This window comes from Pyxicephalus adspersus, chromosome 1, assembly GCF_032062135.1.
Source record: "Pyxicephalus adspersus chromosome 1, UCB_Pads_2.0, whole genome shotgun sequence".
NCBI classification, from domain to species: domain Eukaryota; kingdom Metazoa; phylum Chordata; class Amphibia; order Anura; family Pyxicephalidae; genus Pyxicephalus; species Pyxicephalus adspersus.
The window spans coordinates 32,024,494-32,042,192 of record NC_092858.1 but is presented as its reverse complement, the minus strand read 5'-3'; the positions used below and the strand labels follow the sequence as shown (position 1 = coordinate 32,042,192).

At 36.4% G+C, this 17,699-nt stretch overlaps 1 protein-coding gene across 1 annotated transcript; it reads right to left on the bottom strand.

The window, feature by feature from the left end:
- Nucleotides 1-2,918: 2,918 nt before the first annotated feature.
- LOC140329382 (arachidonate 12-lipoxygenase, 12R-type-like) lies at nt 2,919-17,551 on the bottom strand. Its single transcript, XM_072410019.1, has 14 exons — nt 17,527-17,551; nt 14,214-14,356; nt 11,067-11,271; nt 9,740-9,821; nt 8,950-9,072; nt 8,528-8,631; nt 7,927-8,099; nt 7,623-7,769; nt 7,006-7,209; nt 5,888-5,974; nt 4,542-4,548; nt 4,002-4,102; nt 3,212-3,382; nt 2,919-3,098 (listed from the first exon to the last, which is right to left on the bottom strand). The coding sequence occupies exons 1-14, from the start codon at nt 17,549-17,551 to the stop codon at nt 2,919-2,921; spliced, it is 1,752 nt and encodes a 583-aa protein (XP_072266120.1).
- Nucleotides 17,552-17,699: the final 148 nt, after the last annotated feature.

Here is a 17,699-nt window from a genome sequence, read left to right as displayed (position 1 = left end):
CCCCATTCATCACCTTTAGTGCTCCATGATTGGCTGAGGAAAGGTAAACCATGATGACAGCTCAAGCGTCATCCATGCAGCTGTGCAGCTGTGGGAATCATCCTGTCATTGTGGGATAACCTGTAAAAAAATAAAAGTTAGTTACACAAATCACACACATTCAATAAATTACTTTACCAATAAAGCCTCTTTTATTTAAACTCTTTTTTTTGCACACAAATTTGCGAAGTTGAACCCTGTGTTTTTTGGGTCGGGTATATCAGAATTTAAACAGCCAAATTGGGGACGAATATAAGGACAACTGGAATTCTAACACTACTCTTTAGTACCCCAAAAATATCTCTAGAAGTACTGTGGCTTGAACATATTTCAGGTTCTTGCGTTGTTTAGCCAAGTATGTTCCATTGCAACGCTTTCAGGGGAGTCACTAAAACAGCCATATGTTCCAAATGACATTGGAAGACCATCAAACTTATCAGGAGCATTATAATAATTAAAGAAAAGGGAGACGCTGTGTGTCCAGAGACGCTCCTCTGCAAATTTTGGTTGTAAAAAGGGGTTAGTTGAGATACTATTGCCTTTCTATCAGCTTGAACCAGTCTGGCCATACTCCTCTGACCTCTGTACTTCAATAATTTGTATTAAGTTTTCATAAATAAGGGAAGGTTACAAAGTCAGTGCATATAAAACATCCACGTATAAAACAGTTTCAAATCACAAAGGGAATAGAGAATATATTTACATATTTAACAAGAACTATTACTCAAAAGGTAACAAAAACAAAAAAAATAAAATAAAGGGGAGAGAGAAGAGGGGAAGAAAAAAACAACACCGTAATGTTACCGTTAAATAACTACAAGACAGTTCCCAGATATCATCGAAATGGAGTAGACTATTTTGAGGGTGTATGTGGGCTTGTCATTAAATCATGATCCAATTAGGTTTGGGGGTAAGGACATTGACAGTTAAAGTGGAGGTTCAACAAGACTAAGCAATGATCAGCCGAGCCACAAGGAGGATTTAACAAATTAAATATAGAGAATTTTTGGGGACAGAAGTTGCTAAAAAGCACACATTCAGGAGTCTTGGGAATGTGAAAGGTGGAGATAGTGGGGATTTATTCAAATCCGTATTTCCAGAAGATCCTAACCACCAGACACAGCCACCAGATATGTGCCATGGAACCAATTTGTGAGCATCCAATGAAACAAAAGGGAAAATTTAGGGGGTAAATTTGGTTATTCTCCCAAGAACTAAATACCATCTAAAGATGGTTTGCATCAATTAAATAAGTATACTTTAGGGAGTTGAGTGGCCATACCTTGCTATTCCTCCAAGTCATGTTGTAAATTCAGTTCCCTCTGCCAAAGTTTCATATAAGGAAGTTTGTCTTTCAGAGAGGTTAGTGACAAATAATATAAAGAATAAACCTTCAGCAGCTGAAATGGACTTGTAGGAAGCTTCAAAGGGGATGGCTCTGTATGGTGAGACACTGGGGATCTGGGGGAAGATTATTGTTTAAAACACAAGACATGCTCATGTTAATACATAGTACTGAGAACAATAAAAAGTTGAATCAAATTAGTTAGTGTGATATGTGGTGATGATATGTACATGAGTATATTATCTGCAAACAGGTATCATTTATGTTCTTTAGGGCCACAAACAAATGCCTGTTATGTTTATGTTTGTCCCATGGGTGGCCACGACAAATAAAGGGGAGAGAGTATGATCTTTACCCGGTTTAGAGATCACACTAATAAAAGCAGAATTCAGCTCTGAAGATAATGGATGTCCTTCTCAGAGATAGTTAAAGAGGTCACCTACGTGTCTGGTCAAAAGTTATAGAAACTTACCATAGTACAGTTTAGAGGAGCCATCCGATCCTGGGGATTTCCCCAGCTTTAGATGTTTAATCACCAAGATCATTTCCTCAATTGTAAAGATTTCTTCAGCAACCCTCTATGGTGATTCTCAAGATTTGGCATATCACTAGTAGTAAGGAAAGTTGCCGTGGCAGATAGTGGGGCTGCCTGAAGGTCAGCATAGAGTTTATTGTAGAGCCCCGGAAAGGCTTGCAGAATTTATACAGGGTTTTCTCAGAGTTTGCTATCTGGCATTCTAATCTTTTGGAGGGCATGAAGCTTAGTGGTAGGGTTCGGTTTATAAACCAGTAGGGAGCAGAATTTGTGGAGTGACCATCTAAAGGATTTTTTATGCAAGTATTTTACATTGTATTCTTTGTCAGTCCATCAGAAAGCAACCATATGGCTGGTTGGCACACAATAGGAAAGTGCAGGAAAGGACATGGAGTGCACTGTGCTTCATGACAATTTGCATGGAGAGGGCACAAGGTGCACTGTGTGGTGTAGAATAAAGAAATGAGGCCTCAGGGTGTTGCCATCTTGATGTAACTGTGCAGACTTGTATTTAATCATGACAACAAGAGGGAAAGCCAGGGTTGCTGACAGTAATCATGCAGTTAAGAATGCTTATTGTGGAAGGGACATCACCTGTCCTCCTTTGCAATAAAGGCCTGTCTGATGACACATTTTTAAAGTGTAGGTTTAGTAGACTGCACTGCTCAAGCCTACGGTTTTGGCAATGGTGGTAAGGGGAATATAAATATAGGCCCCTAGATCCAGAAAATAAAAATTTTTAAACTTATCCCTTATGTATGTCCTGAGAGAGACTTAAAAACAATATTTCATATTTTAGTTCCAGACAATACATGTACTGTGAATGTTTTTATTTCTCATACAAGCAGTAAACTCTATTTTTAGGATAGGTCAGATTGACAAAAACTTTACTAAATAATCCCAGCACATGTGGATAAAGGAAAAACAATTGCGAATTCCAAAGAAAGAGATAAAGAAGAAACGCAAGGAGAGTTAGCCAGAAGATCACCAGTAAGAGCATTACATGGAGACACTGTTCTCTATCACACTTGGGTCCAAGTAGTAGTATGGCAGGTGCATGGTCCTGTTTCTCTCCTGGATGAATGTGGAGATCTCAGCCAGTCTATCTTGGAATTTTTTAATGAACTTCTGTATTGTGTTTTCTGTAAATCGTACATCAGGGTAGTTTCCCAGACATCTCTGTAAAAATGGAGACCTTTTCAGTATTATGCTGACAAGATTCTATGGCATGATTTTATAATACAAATGTTATATGATATGTGTTTTGCTGTTTACTGATTCATGGTGCTCACCCTATCCAAGGTCCCTTTGCTGATCGTCAAAAAAGTGATTATGCTAACAGCTGTAGTGCTCACATCTGGTAATGCCTTCAGAATAGTTTCCATTGTAGTAACACCTTTAGCTTTGGGTGGGGGACTGTTCATGGAGCTAGGGCAATTGGGCATCCAAGAAAAGTAGTCCAACTGCCAAGAAGACAAAATAAATACTCAAATTATGTAATAAAAATGCATCAACTCTATGTATTTTAGGTGCAGCTTTGTATTTTTTGTTAGCTGCCTAATAGAGATAAGTTTGGAGAAGGAGGTTTTGTTTTGATATTTTTTACACAGTTTGTACTTTTGGTGGTTTTGCATCACCATTTCACTAATGTTCTTTATTATAAAAACTTTTAATAAACAGATTATTAAGTAACATATAGTCCAGTGAAACAAACGGAGAAACAGTGGCAACAAGCAGGGGTTGTCATTGCTAATCTCTGCAGTTAGTATGTACATAGAGAGTGCGTGGTCACAGATGGTCCAACCCCATTTGTAAATTTGAGGTAACCAACCAATAACTATACATCAAAATCCCAATAGTATGAAAATCTCAGAGAAAGAGCTAAATGTCTCTTTCTATCTCAACGTTTTGCCTATTAATTTCTTCAGGGGTATTAAGTGGAGGACATTTAGTTGATACTGTATTGGATTTAGGATTCCTATGAACGTCCTGGACTAGCACAGCAGCATGGAGAAAATGCAGCCAGAGGCTGTCAGGGACGAACTGCCCACCTTAAATAGGCGAGGATATCATGACACTCACCTGACCATTATTGACAGCTGAATGCTGAGCAGAACATGTAAAGATCATCATAGTCAGATACTTGATCAGAGAGGCCTTGGACTCTAGGCGAGATGGGACTCCTGTTACAAAAAAATATTGTTTTACCAAAGCATTTCTTAAACCTATCAACCTATCTTTCATTACAGACTACCCCCCACCCTGCCCCTAAAACGTTCTTTTGCACACAGCAGAACAGATTATGGAATTTAAAAAAAACATTTTCTTTATGCTTTTTCATTAACAAGTGTAAGGTTGGATTCCTAGTGTCCCATATTTAAACACCAATATTCGATAAGAAAAATCTGCATTTCTTTCCACCCTCAAATGTCCTATCCCATTATCTCATTCACGAGCGGTCATCCACCAGCAAACTAAGCCATGGTGGATTTACACAAATGTCAAATGTAAATTATGTATCTGCCTTCTTTCCAGGGCCGGGTTGGGGTTTATATCTTGTAATAAATGCATGTAAAGAATTTCTGTCACCAAAGTTGGTTGCCAGGGTCCCCTGCATACTACCCTGCTTCTAATTGGTGGGTAAACAGGGCATTTTAGAATAGCCAGCCAACCTATGAGAATGTGTTATGACTGTAATGAACTGCAAGAGCCCCAAATAACACAGCAACAGTTGAGCACCTTCTGCTCCAAGCTACTTTGGACATTTTCCTGAGTGATTCTAAAAGGGTGCACAAGCAGTTTAAATTCAATGTCTTTTTTAGCAGACAAAAAAGTGTATTGTGTATTATTTTTACTACATAAATTACAATATGTAATATGCACGTGCTGAAACAAACCCATTGTTCTCCCTCATCGAGTGCTTTTGATGTCAAGTAGCAAAGAAATTTGGATTTGCCATAAACATGTTTATGATGATTCATGGACTTTTTGACAAAAAGTCTGCAGGTCCAGTGCCAGAAATAAGGAATAAAATACAGTGCAGTGCATACTTTTATCTGATGTACAATTTTTACATTTTTTTCCCTAAAACATTTGGGACAGTTGTGGGATGGTGAGAGGGGTTGGTAAACGGAGAATTGTGCAGATATGTTCAAGGCAGTGCTAAAATGCAAATTATATAAAGGCCAGTAGTTTGGGCCTTCAGTTTCAAGTATCAAACCTTGTATGTATGAAGATCTCATACATGCATATTATCCCTTAAATCATTCCCCCTTAAACAATACTGCAAGGGAAAGAATATCATGTTAATCCCGCCTAAAAATATCGATCTTATAACTGCTTATGCATTCTGTTCCTCTGAAGCAATGACATCTCAGGCAGTGTTAACAGGCCTGCAGAGTTTTTTTGTGGCTTGAACAACACCTCCCCTTATGTTACAGATATAAAGCTGGGGGAGATGTTTTGTAATGAGGGGAAATCTGCTTAAAATTTCAGTGCAGCCTGGCACAAAGTTAGCTCATAACTAAAGTTTAGGAGTTATCTTTTTTGTCTGTACATGCAGTGTTTTAAGGATAACTCATGGGGAGATGTGCATGTATTGCACAGATATACTGGATACGTTTCATTTTGCCCAGAAGATTAAAGAATATATATAGGCTGTTCACATAGCAAAGTGAGTTATCTTCTTGCGCAAGATATTTTTCTTCACTTAATAAATGAGATGAAGCTCAATCATCGAACATACCCTTGTGTACAAGGAACAATCATGGTTTTAGATTTCTTTATATGAGGCTGGGTGTTCTGCAAAGTGAATTTTCACTGCATTCACCAAGCAAAGTGTCTTATCCCTTGCACAGTGATAATTTACCTTGGTAAGTGAACAGACTAAATTACTTTAATAAATCAGCCCCAATGTGATGTTGTACTATGTCAGTGACTAAACAGGCAATACAATCCTTATATCTTACCTGATCAAAGAGGCCCTTGGGTCCAACAATATGCTTCCTGGAAAAGACGTTTATTCCCAATGTGTGTCGAAGATGTGGAATAATCAGCTTGGAGGGAAAAATCAATTTAAATCTAAAGTGGCTTATTTTGTGGAAAAAGTGGATAAAACTATATTTTTGGATTGGTATTTACATCCTAATAATTTCATAGGAAGTCATCGTAAAAAATTATAAATCTTATTAGCTGAAGTTTGATATTTATCAGATTCAGCATTTAGCATGTATGAAAATTCAAAATGAATGGGCCTGATTTAATTAAAGCTGGTGAGGTTACACTTTTATCAGTGAATCTAGGTGATCCAGACTTGGAGAGCTTTATTAAATCAGGCCCAATGTCTGAGAACAATAGAGGCAAAAAAAAATCTACAGCTCAGCTTTAAGTAAATCTTTAGTTGTTACACATAAAAAAAATAATTTGTTTACCACTTTTGGATTTAACATGTTTTTGAACTATAAAAGACCTATTTAAAACCATAAAAAATATTTGCGGGGTTAATAGTACCAGCTCCCTTGTGGGAATCTTCCAGGTCCATTATTGATTATTGATAAAGTGATTCTCACAAGGGGATGACTGAGGTAATGTTAAATTCCCTGTTTCATAAATAGAGATTTGAAAATGTTAACATAAGAAAATATAAGATATAAATTCCCTTTAGCAGACACCAACTGGTTCATCCAAAGTCTTTAGAAATGTTAGAATATTGAGAAATGTTAGAGTTATTGTATAAATGTATGTATGCCAATAATAAAAGACATTCATGTTAATTGACAAAAGAGCAACCTGCAAAAACATGCAGCTTGGAGTATACCAACTCTTACAACTATTTGATTATTTTCCTATTCTGGGTATTTAAACATCTAGTGTGATACTTGGTATTATGCTGTGTTTGACAGGGTGATAATGCAGAAAATCAATTGGCAGGGTTAAAATGCAGAAGATCATGGTATAAAACAAGGATCAGTTATCATTTTATTGACAAATTCAAAAGTATTGAAGTTTACATTACATTATCAAGTTGTATGCTAATATACTATTTGGGTTGCTGTACCTATAGAGAGTTTTGAGAGTTTTTACTCACCTTATACACTGGGTGTCCCATTGAAAGTTGCCTTAAAGTTGCAATAGAGAAGACCTCAGCTAAAAGATGGGTGCGGAGAAAGTGAGCATCAAATTCATGTAACTGACATTCAGCATTACGCACCCAGATCTTGGCCAGTAACCAATCATTTTCGGAGTCGCCAGGCAGGAAGACTGGAGCATCATCTCCAGGAGTCTGAGATAACTGGAGTACAGAAAAGGCACAAATTATTGATTCAATATTGTACTGGTTAATACTTGTTACTGTAACAAATTATTTTTTTCAATGAAATAGTTCTGTAAAAAAGCTTCAACAATAAATATCATGTTAGGCAATTATCTGTAGAACAAAATAAGCATAATACAACTACCGGTCACAACAAGCAAACACTTGTTTTCCTATTAATTTTATTGGTATAAAATACATCCAACACTGAATGACAGTCAAAAACTAAACCCAAAACCCAAGCTGTCATTTTTCGTATGTTGATTAAAAAAATTTAATATCAATAATAATATACTGAAATATTAATATCCATTCAACAATTGGTCAATGTAACTGGTTATTATATAGCAAGTTGGTATTGCAATTTTAGAAATAGAAAATTCTAAAAGTACCTGGATAGCAATTGGTACAAGCTGATCCTGAGAATTTTTCCACAGTAGACATAAAGGAGCAGCGATGTATTGAGGCTTTCCATTTATGATGTTAGTTGAAGGAATTTTTTCAAGAATTTCATAGTCTGCCAGGTAAATGTTTCCATCCTGCAGGAATACAGTTATATGAAATTTTGTTTTAGCTGCAAATGTAGCTTTAAATCTAGTCAGTCACAAATAAAAATAAACCAATTTCCCTCTCCTAAACCATCAAGCTAGAATATTACATTTGTTAGAGCTAAAATTAAACCTAGCAAGAAATAACCTGAAGTTCTTTGTTTAGGTTTGTTGAAGTCCCCAAAGAAGAAGCCACCATGCGCTCATCAACTGGAAAGTTCTCTGGGATCTTGAAACATTTCCTGATCAGTGTGGGGTTGATTCCATTCAAGTATTGGCTGCCAAAAAAAGAATCCTCCTTCCATATCTCACTCACTATATCTGAAAACAGATAAAGGTAATAAATGTGCTAGATTATTCAATATTATACTATAAATTCAGATACAACATTTACATTTGTAGACGTATTTGAGCATTAATTCTTTTCCACTTGTATCTAAAAATAAATGTAATTTTCAACATGAATTTTTAAAACTTTATAAACATTAAAATCAGGCTCAATTTCATCTCAGTTTTTGCTAAGCTAAAAAGCAATGGAAAGCTTTTGCATTTTTAACTAATTTGGGTTTACATCTTCCTCATCACAATGACAACTGCTGTATGACATCACAAGGGCAGTAAACAATGTTTACTTGGTGGGAAGAGACATCATGTACTAATGGTTTGTTCTTTCTACAGAGACTAAAAACCATGGTACAGAAGTTATTTTCATTTAGAATATTTAAAAAGCAAGCATGAATTTTACTCACCTGAAATGTGTGTTCTTCGTAGGAAGGACACCATTCTAATGTCTTCAAACTTATGCCAGGGCTCTGTGTTGGATGTGAATCCTTTCAGTGTAATTTCAAAGCCACTGAAAGCAAAGGAAATATATTGTATCTACTGTCAAAGCATGTTTATAAATATTACCTAAATATTGCACACCTAATCATGCAAAAACAAGTAAATTCATGTACAGGAACATCAGGGGAAATACCCAACAATCAGTAGACACACAAATGTTTTTTTTGGGTTGAGCAAGAACATCCTTTATGGTGTTCTTTAATTATCCTCAAGATCCAAAAAGGGAATGAAGAGCACAACCAATTTGATTACGTCAACTGGACAAACATAACAAATATAGTAAATATATTGCTGGGACATTTGTATACAGCAGATACCTAATACAAACCTGGACCCTGTTTTGTTTCCAAAATTACCCTCTTTCAGCAACTGGTCGTTAGGGGGCAGATTCTCGATTTCATCATTGGCTACATCAATGCAGCTAGGGACACCTTCTGCATAAACCTTCCACCTACAAAAAATTGAAAAGTTATTATACGTCCCCTATGGACCATCCTATTAAGGTACATTTAACAAATTACTGTGGAGACTGCAATACAGAACCATTATTTGTTTCCATGCTAAACATCATAGTACATAAAAATGTGATGTCAAAAACACACAATATTATGAAGTTTTTACTGCATGTGTGACTTTGCAGATTATTTTGACTTCTTATCCTGGTAATTGTTATTGCTGATGGAAATGATTTGACTAACATTTAGGGTTAGCTAAAATTTAGAGACACTGGCATTTTCAAAATAAGCAAATGTCCACAGCAGCGGTACTACCAGTCTTCACAGTCTTCAGTATTAATATAAATACAGATAAAACTATTTTTCTGACAGAAACAAAATCTTTGCCTAGAGAAGGAAAATAAAATTATGGTTTTTGATATTGATACCCTACTAAAAGCTAATCCGCATTTATCTATGGTCAGCAGGGATATCATCCTATAATCATAAATATAGTAAAATCAAAGACGTGCGATATGTAGAAATGTTGGAAATATACAGTTGCATCCCCATGAAGAATGTAAGGAAGTGGTTACAGCAATTTACAGTCTAAATATTACCCCATATGGAACAAAACCTCCTTCCATGATACAGAAACAAAGCATGCCTATACATATTACACACCTGTAGATTTCTCTGTTCTTCTCCAGTTCTATTTGTCTTTGGCGCTTGAGGGCAGAAGGAGTATTCCCAGTTGTTATAACACCTGAAACAGAACATATTGCACATATTTCATAAATGCAAAATTTCCTCAAATTATCATTTACTATATGTAGCTCCTGCCAACTCACACAGCCAAATGCTCCTACTTTAAATCTTTAAATATATGCAGAGAGCAATTAATCAGCTCATTTTTCCTGGAGGATCATATTTAGGGGGTATGGAGGGTGCAATAATACATTGTCAACAAAAAAAAATTACAGGTTCATAAGAAATCTTGCTCCCAACTAGGAATGATTAAAAATTTTTTTTCCCAAAATTTACAGAAATATAGCTCAAATGTGTAAATGAATGAATGAATTATTAATTAATTATTGCAAAGTTATTGTTATTGTTATATGTTATTGTGGAAGGTGGAAATATGGCCCAAAGGATAAAAATTGCTCCATGAAACATGTGTGATATGCTTTACCAACCACCAGCCTTTAATATGAATATTTTCATAAGTATCCATTTTAAACACACTGTGCAGGATTTTTTTTTTTCTAGAAAACATTTTTTTTGGTGCATACGCTTTATTGATTGTTTATAAGAGTTAAAGGGAATTATTATTAGTATTGTTATTGAGTGCTGCATATTGAGTGATATTACTATTTATAATATATATATATAGTCAATGCTAAAATATTGGAATCCTTGCATTTATGTCAGAAAATGCAGCACTTCTCCCAGAAAACTGTTGCAATTACAAATGCTTTGGTATTGTCATATTTATTTCTTGGTGGCACTGGAAGAATTGAAAAAAAAAAGCAGTGAAAAAAAATCTGAGACATTCCACACAAAACTTCAAAAATGACCTGGACAAATTTAATGGCACCCTCAACTTAATACTTGCTATCACATCCTTTGCATGAAAAAAATTATGGTAATCACTTTCTGTAACAATTAATGAGCCTTTTGCATCTCTACTGAAATTTTGGACCATTCTTCCTTTGCCAGGTCTCTCAGATTTGAAGGGTTCCTTCTCCTAACTGCTGTTTTTAGATCTCTCCACAGGTGCTCTATAAGATTTAGATCTGGACTTATTGCTGGTCTCCAGCGCTTTGTCTCAAACAATTTCTGGGTTCATTTTGAAGTATGCTTTGGGGCACTGTTCTGCTGTAAGACCTATGACCCCCATGCCATTCTGGTGCATAAATGCAAGGATGCCAATATTTTTTGGCCAAGACTTTAAGGAAAAATACATAATCATTGAATACTACATTTCAGTACAGTAAGAGCCACATCTTACCCTTCCCCTCTGGGATCTCCACGGTCATTAATTTTGATATCCACTGATAGAATGGGAACTGGTAGATCTGACCACTGGGGCTGGTCACGTGGACATATTGGCAGAACCAGTCATCCAAAGGGAAGCATAGGTATCGCTCCATTGAAAGCCCAATGAGCAGGATGTCTCCAAGATCTTTGTTTACATCAATATCACACTCCGCCACCTGGAAAAGCCAAGAGGGAACCCAGATCAGTACTGACTGAGAAGAGTTGTCATATGTAGTCCTGTTTTTTAAGGGATTTTTACAATTCATAAAAACATTTAGAACAGCTGGGCCAGGTATAACCTCTATAGAGGACAATGATAAGAGTACAAAGCTGTCTATAAAGTTGGTCATACACATTTTTCTATTGAAAAAGAAGCATAGCATTACAAATACAGCAAATGTGAGGCCAGGCTGTACATATTCAAACATTTGAATCCTAAGAAATTAATACATGCATTGTACTGCATTTCATCTTCAAATTTTTACAGAATACGCTCTGATGTTGTTGCTTCTGATTTAGAATTCTCTAATTACTAATGTTAGGAGGGGGAATTGGGTTGATGAGCAGGGCTTATGTTTCTTTGCATCACAGTGCCTGCAGCTACAGAGGTAAATGCAAGCTTGACAATGACAGGATGATACCCATGGCTGTGCAGCCTCCTGTCAGTGTGGGATCTCCGGGCACTAGAGGTTAAATGAGGACAAGTCTCTCCCTGACAGCTCCGCTCCACTGATTGCTGTTGCCACCCTGTAGTTTTCCTGGATGTAGTGTAGAGTTTCTCTATTCAGGAACACAGAACTTCTCAAAATTTCCCAAGTTCAGTGATTGTAATCACAGATCATTTCATCTTCTGACTGCATAAACTTTGTCTTTTTTATCGGTTTTTATCAGTTTTTAATATTACCAATTAATTTCAAACATTGACAAATGACACTCACAGATCCTGGTAAAAAGTGGCTCCAGTGGCGGGGTAGTTGATGTTTGTCACTTTCTCCATTTACCCCCACAAGGACAATAAAGATATTATTACAGATTGCAGCAGTCTGGGCATTTCCTGTGGCTACTTTCAAGTTGTAGATAACCATGGCGAGTGAGAAGATTACCTTTTAGAAACCAGTTCTACAATGGGTGGAGGTGGAGAAAAAGTTGTTAATAAAGTTTTGTTTTTCATGTTTTTGTGTTACTGAAAGATAGGTAAATTTCCATATTTCAGAGCAGGAAAAGAAAACAATCTCATAAATTGCAACATTTTATTTTCTTAGTAGTTGTATTACTGTACTGTAAATATTGTATTTAATTATAATTTAAGTCATCAACACAACATTTTTTAAACTCCCAATGCCCCGATAAAACAGAGATTTTTACTTCACTTTTGATTGCTAAACACTTAAAGTATGTATGTGCAATGTAAGTGACCAAATTCTACATATTTCACTGGCAACTAGTGAATAAGTATGAACTTCACGGACTATTAATGTAAAAAGGCACTTATTATATACAAACAAAAGTCATCACTGTCTGCATTTTTGTCCATACTACTACTACATCACATTCATTATTTCATACGTCATATGTAGATATAGAAATAATTAACACTGGTTCACCAAGACCTGAAGGTTACTGCAAGGGTTCCCCAGTGTTAACAAGGTTAAGAAAGGCTGGCTTAGTGGACATCACTGAAGGGCTTGTTTGCCCCACTGTGATGTCCACCAAAAATATTTAATTTTATAAATTACTACAGCGTTCCTTAGAGTGGAATTTTAATAGAACAAATAAGCAACTGGTAGAGACAATGCACTGTAACTATATCAGGGTAGAACACTGATCTAAATTGTTATATTAGCTCTGTAAAGCCCTACTGAATATGATGCCATAAATCCCAACTGTCCCTCATTTGGGGAAAATATTTCTTTTTTTGGAACCAAATCCATTTGTTTATCTTACTTTAAGCATTTCGCACACTAAACATTTTATCCAAAGTCAAAATTTTTGCATTTTTTATGGTTTTACAGATAAACAACATGAGACCTTTACTTTGGCCATAAAGCATCAATCTGCAACAAATACCAAGAGCTTAATTGCAAATTGCTTACCAGATGGTATCACACTCCTACCTTGCTAACAAAGCTATATACCCATGCAGACCCCACCTGGACTAATGTAACAAATATTACCCAAAGTCTAACAAAGATTGACATCAGAGTTAAACCTGAGCTGACTCTGCTACATTTCTTTGCCATGTCTAAAAAGTGATATAAAAGATCTGCATGAACTGCATATCAACCAGTTGGAAGAGCTGATTTTTTCCAACTCAGAAAATGGCTCTATAGAGTCATATTATGCAAATGGAAGATTTTGTGTCTGCAAGGAATGATAACCCTGAGATATTTATACAAACATTGTTTAATTAGATGCATTTTACCTATACGTTATACGCGTATACGCGCAACATCCTCACCACTAGAGGCCCAGTCCTGGTTACTGCTTAGGCTCTGTGCCTTGGCTCTTCTCAAGGCTCATACCCCTTTTTTGTCCAGGCTGTAGCGCCCATTAGAGGCTCCGTCTCCCCAAGTGTGACAACACACATGTGTAGAAAATTCTACGCCAACACCTAATTTTCTTTACAGGCATCATATCTGGGGTCATAGGTATGTCCTTCATCTACATACGTACCCATGTATGCTAAAACATGTTTTTTTTTCTCCTTTCAGAATGTGTTAGTGGTAAGTGTTGTTGCTGGAACAAATACAAATACACATTGCAAACAACATTGCATGTGTGACTTTATCTAGGGCTGTGTACCCACCTGGGTAAACCATGTGTTTACCTGGGCAAATGAGCACCAGGCTAACAATTCTAACACTGCAGCAGGAAGTAGAACTAATAACAGGGCTTTAGTGAACGCTACAGAAGAATAAAGAATCAATCTGTAAAATGTGGGAAAATGCAGACATAAATTGGTGCAATAATATTTCCTGCTGCAATGAGAATGCCAAGTTTCTGCAGTAAAGCCATTTGGGATGATGTTAAATATGCGTTTAGGAATTCAGCCTTAAAGTACATCTTTGGAAATTTATTTTCTTACAAAAGAAAAGGTTACAAGGCAAAGGATACACACCTCAGTCTGGGACCCAGGTCCCTTACCAGTCCTATGTTCTAAGGCAGAAGTCCGAAATCCAGCGGTGTGGATGGGTCTTTGCTGGCCATTTTCTTTCAGTCTGCTTGTGTTGACTCCACTGCTCTTTACTTCTTTTCTGGATCCTGAAAGAACTTGCCAGTATTGCTAGTAAAACACACCTGATCATCATGATATACTTCAAACTGATATATGACAGAAGTTAAAAGATAATCACAGACCAAATCTGGCCACTTACCAGCCTAGCGATAAAGAACACACTATGCGCTTAGCAAGCAATAAATATATATCCAGGGGTGCTAGAAGGGTGTGATCACATCCAACACAACTAACAATTAACCTTCTGCATGCTATCATACATAGCAAACACACCTCATACATACATGAATATGTCATGAGCAAATACGGCTGCCTTTTGCTGATTTTTTTTCTTGCATTATTCTAATTTTGTCAAATTGTTAAATATGGAATGACTGTAGTGTATTTCAAATTGTGTTGATACTATCCTGCTATTGCACATAAGCACAAGCACTTTTCTTTTATATTGCTGCTATACCTAGTCTTGGATCCTTTCTAGCCTGTAACTGGACAGAAGAAGCAGCAAAATGATGAACTTATCTTACTGTCACTCTGTTTTCTCTTTCTGCTAGCACATGCACTGATTGGATCCTTGTATTGCTTTATCCTTACATTCCTGGTTCTGCTGTAGAGGGATTACAACAACCGTATACCAGGCTAAGTTCAGGTAGTTAAAAAATACATTTATTATTAATAATGATTACAAAGCAGTAGTAATGTATGTCTTTGCTATCTGCCTAGCATTCAGATTGAAATTGTTAGTGTAGCCATGAACTGGTATTGCAAGGTAAATTAAATTACCTTCATGTCAAATGACTTGTATGAGCAGCTCATAGTCAATAATTATCTTCTTTGTGTGACTTAGCAGGTGACTGGTAGTTGGGTGTTCATGAGACTTTCCTAAATCATTAAAGTAAAGAAGTCTAAGCACAATCTTTAGCAGAATTTATAAGATTTCTAAATGTAACCTAAGGTCATGGCAACCCATGCAGGAGCTATGGGATTCTAAGGGCAGGGTGGTCTACATCACATTGATCACACACTGAGCCGGCTTAGTTATCCAATCTCTGTACATTGTACAGTTTTAACGCAGCAGATATTTCAAAGATGGACACTCGGGAAAAGGGAAGACAGTATTTAAGAAAAAAAGTAGCTACAAAAAGCAAACTGATAGGACTGCAGGATAAATAGCTTACAGTGGACCCAGCTGGAGCCTAAATTCTATGGAATTCAGAAATTGTTTCCTATAAAACCAAGTACGAGGAAACTCTTCTCTGGATTCTATGGATACTGCAAGATCTTCCATATGCATAATTTTAATAAACCATCTGAACCACAGATATGCCCTTCTCTTTCAATGCAGAGGGATGCAGGCTTTTGCAGCCATGGCCATGTGTCTCATCACAGACCAATACCATTCTAGAGGGAATGTACCATAATGTAAAAGAAAAAAGTCTGGGTTCTTGGTATTAGAAAATTAGTAGACTTCTGAGTGGTCTCTTTAAATGTGGACCACATGGTTTACATTCTCTCTTTGGGCTGAGGGGTGAAAGAGACTCCCTTCTCAAACAACCATGATTCAATGGCAAAAAAGCAGAGGGGCATTAGGTAAAGAGTATAATTGAGGGAGAATATGTCTGGCTGACCCCCTACCTGAACATATTAACTCAAAAGCAGCAGTAAAGCTGCATCCCAAGGGAAGCGGAAAAAAAAGTTTCTCACAGATATGGGGCCATCCATTTTTGCATATGTATTATGACAATATGATTCTGTCTGGTATTCTATTTACAATATGTGTTATACCATGCACAATCATTCACAAAAAATGTAATTTACTGTTGTACAGAAATGTAAAATATCAGACCAGAGCTGTTCTTAAAACTAATTAATGAATATAACAAAAAACAATTACTCAAAATCACAAATCCGGGGTTTGCCGGTACTCAAATAATGTAAAATAAATCTGAACACAAGCTGTTTGAAGGGACTGAATAAACAACTATTAAAAATAAATATAAATAGTAATGTAATGAACAAACATTTTGTATATTAACTCTGTATTACTCACAAAAAAACATTGCTAAAATTAGTGTTGCTTGAACATATTTCAGATTCTTGAGTTGTTAAGCCAAGCTCGTTCCAATGCTATGCTTTCAGGAGAGTCAACAAAACAGTCAAATGCTCAAAAATGACATTGGAAGATCACCAAAATTATCAAAAACATTGTAATAATTAAAGAGAAGGGAGACATTGTGTGTTCAGAGATGCTTATTCAAGCCTTAGTTATAACAAGGAATTATTATTGCCTTTTGATTAGCTTGAACCAATCTGACCATTCTCCTCTGACCTCTAGTATCAACCCACTGAAAGTAATTACTTTTCTTTACCATTCTGATGTTTGATTTTATCTCCAGAAGGTCGCCTTGACAATGTCCAATGCCTAAATGCATTAAGTTGCTGCCCTGGGGTTGGCTGATTAATTATTTGTCTTTACATGCAGTTGAACATCAATACCTAATAAGTGTATGTATCTCATCTATATCGGGTCCAACCCACCAGGATCTAGCACACCAGGCTTTATAATCCAGCCCAGCAGCCCTGTAATTCACATTCACATTAAAGGCTGGTATTTTTAATTTGTATTTCCTCTCAGTCTATGAGAAAGCAACAACTATGTGACTGGTTAGCGCACAACAGGATAGGTCAGTGCGATAGGAGAGTACACGAAAGAACATTGGGTGAACTGTGGTTTATAGCAATTTGCATGGAGAATGCATAAGATGTACTGTGGCATGTAGAAAAAAGAAATGAGCCTATATAGGAGTACACATAAGAAGGACATGGGATGCAATATGGAATGCAGATGATTTCTAACAAGGACAAAATCTTTTAGAAGCCTTCAAGGCTTAAATGGTTTCAAAAGATAATATTAATAATTTATTATCTGCAACTTTTATTAAAGCAATACTTATTTATCCTGCAATCCATAAATGTTCAGGCATTTCCTGTGACAATAATCTGGACCTGCTTTATTAATGCTCTCCAGGGCTGGAGAAAATAAACTATCAACTGAGAACCTGGGAGAGGGATTTGAATGGTTGAGCACGCATATACAGCTGAATTAATGGGAGAAAAATGTATGAATACAACCTTATGTATCGGATTCACTAATGTGCCTTCTTCTTCTCCATGTATCACATTCATTACTACAACTCACCTTCTTCTTTGTCAAATTCCGGCATGTTCCCTCATCTGCACATATTCTACATTAGGTATAGGAAAGAATCCTCCTTTCAAAGTATTCACATTTTGATGCTTTGCAGCCTGATGTGATTGCACATACACTAAAAATGTATATTTGCAACCTTTCAAAAAATAAATACATAAAAA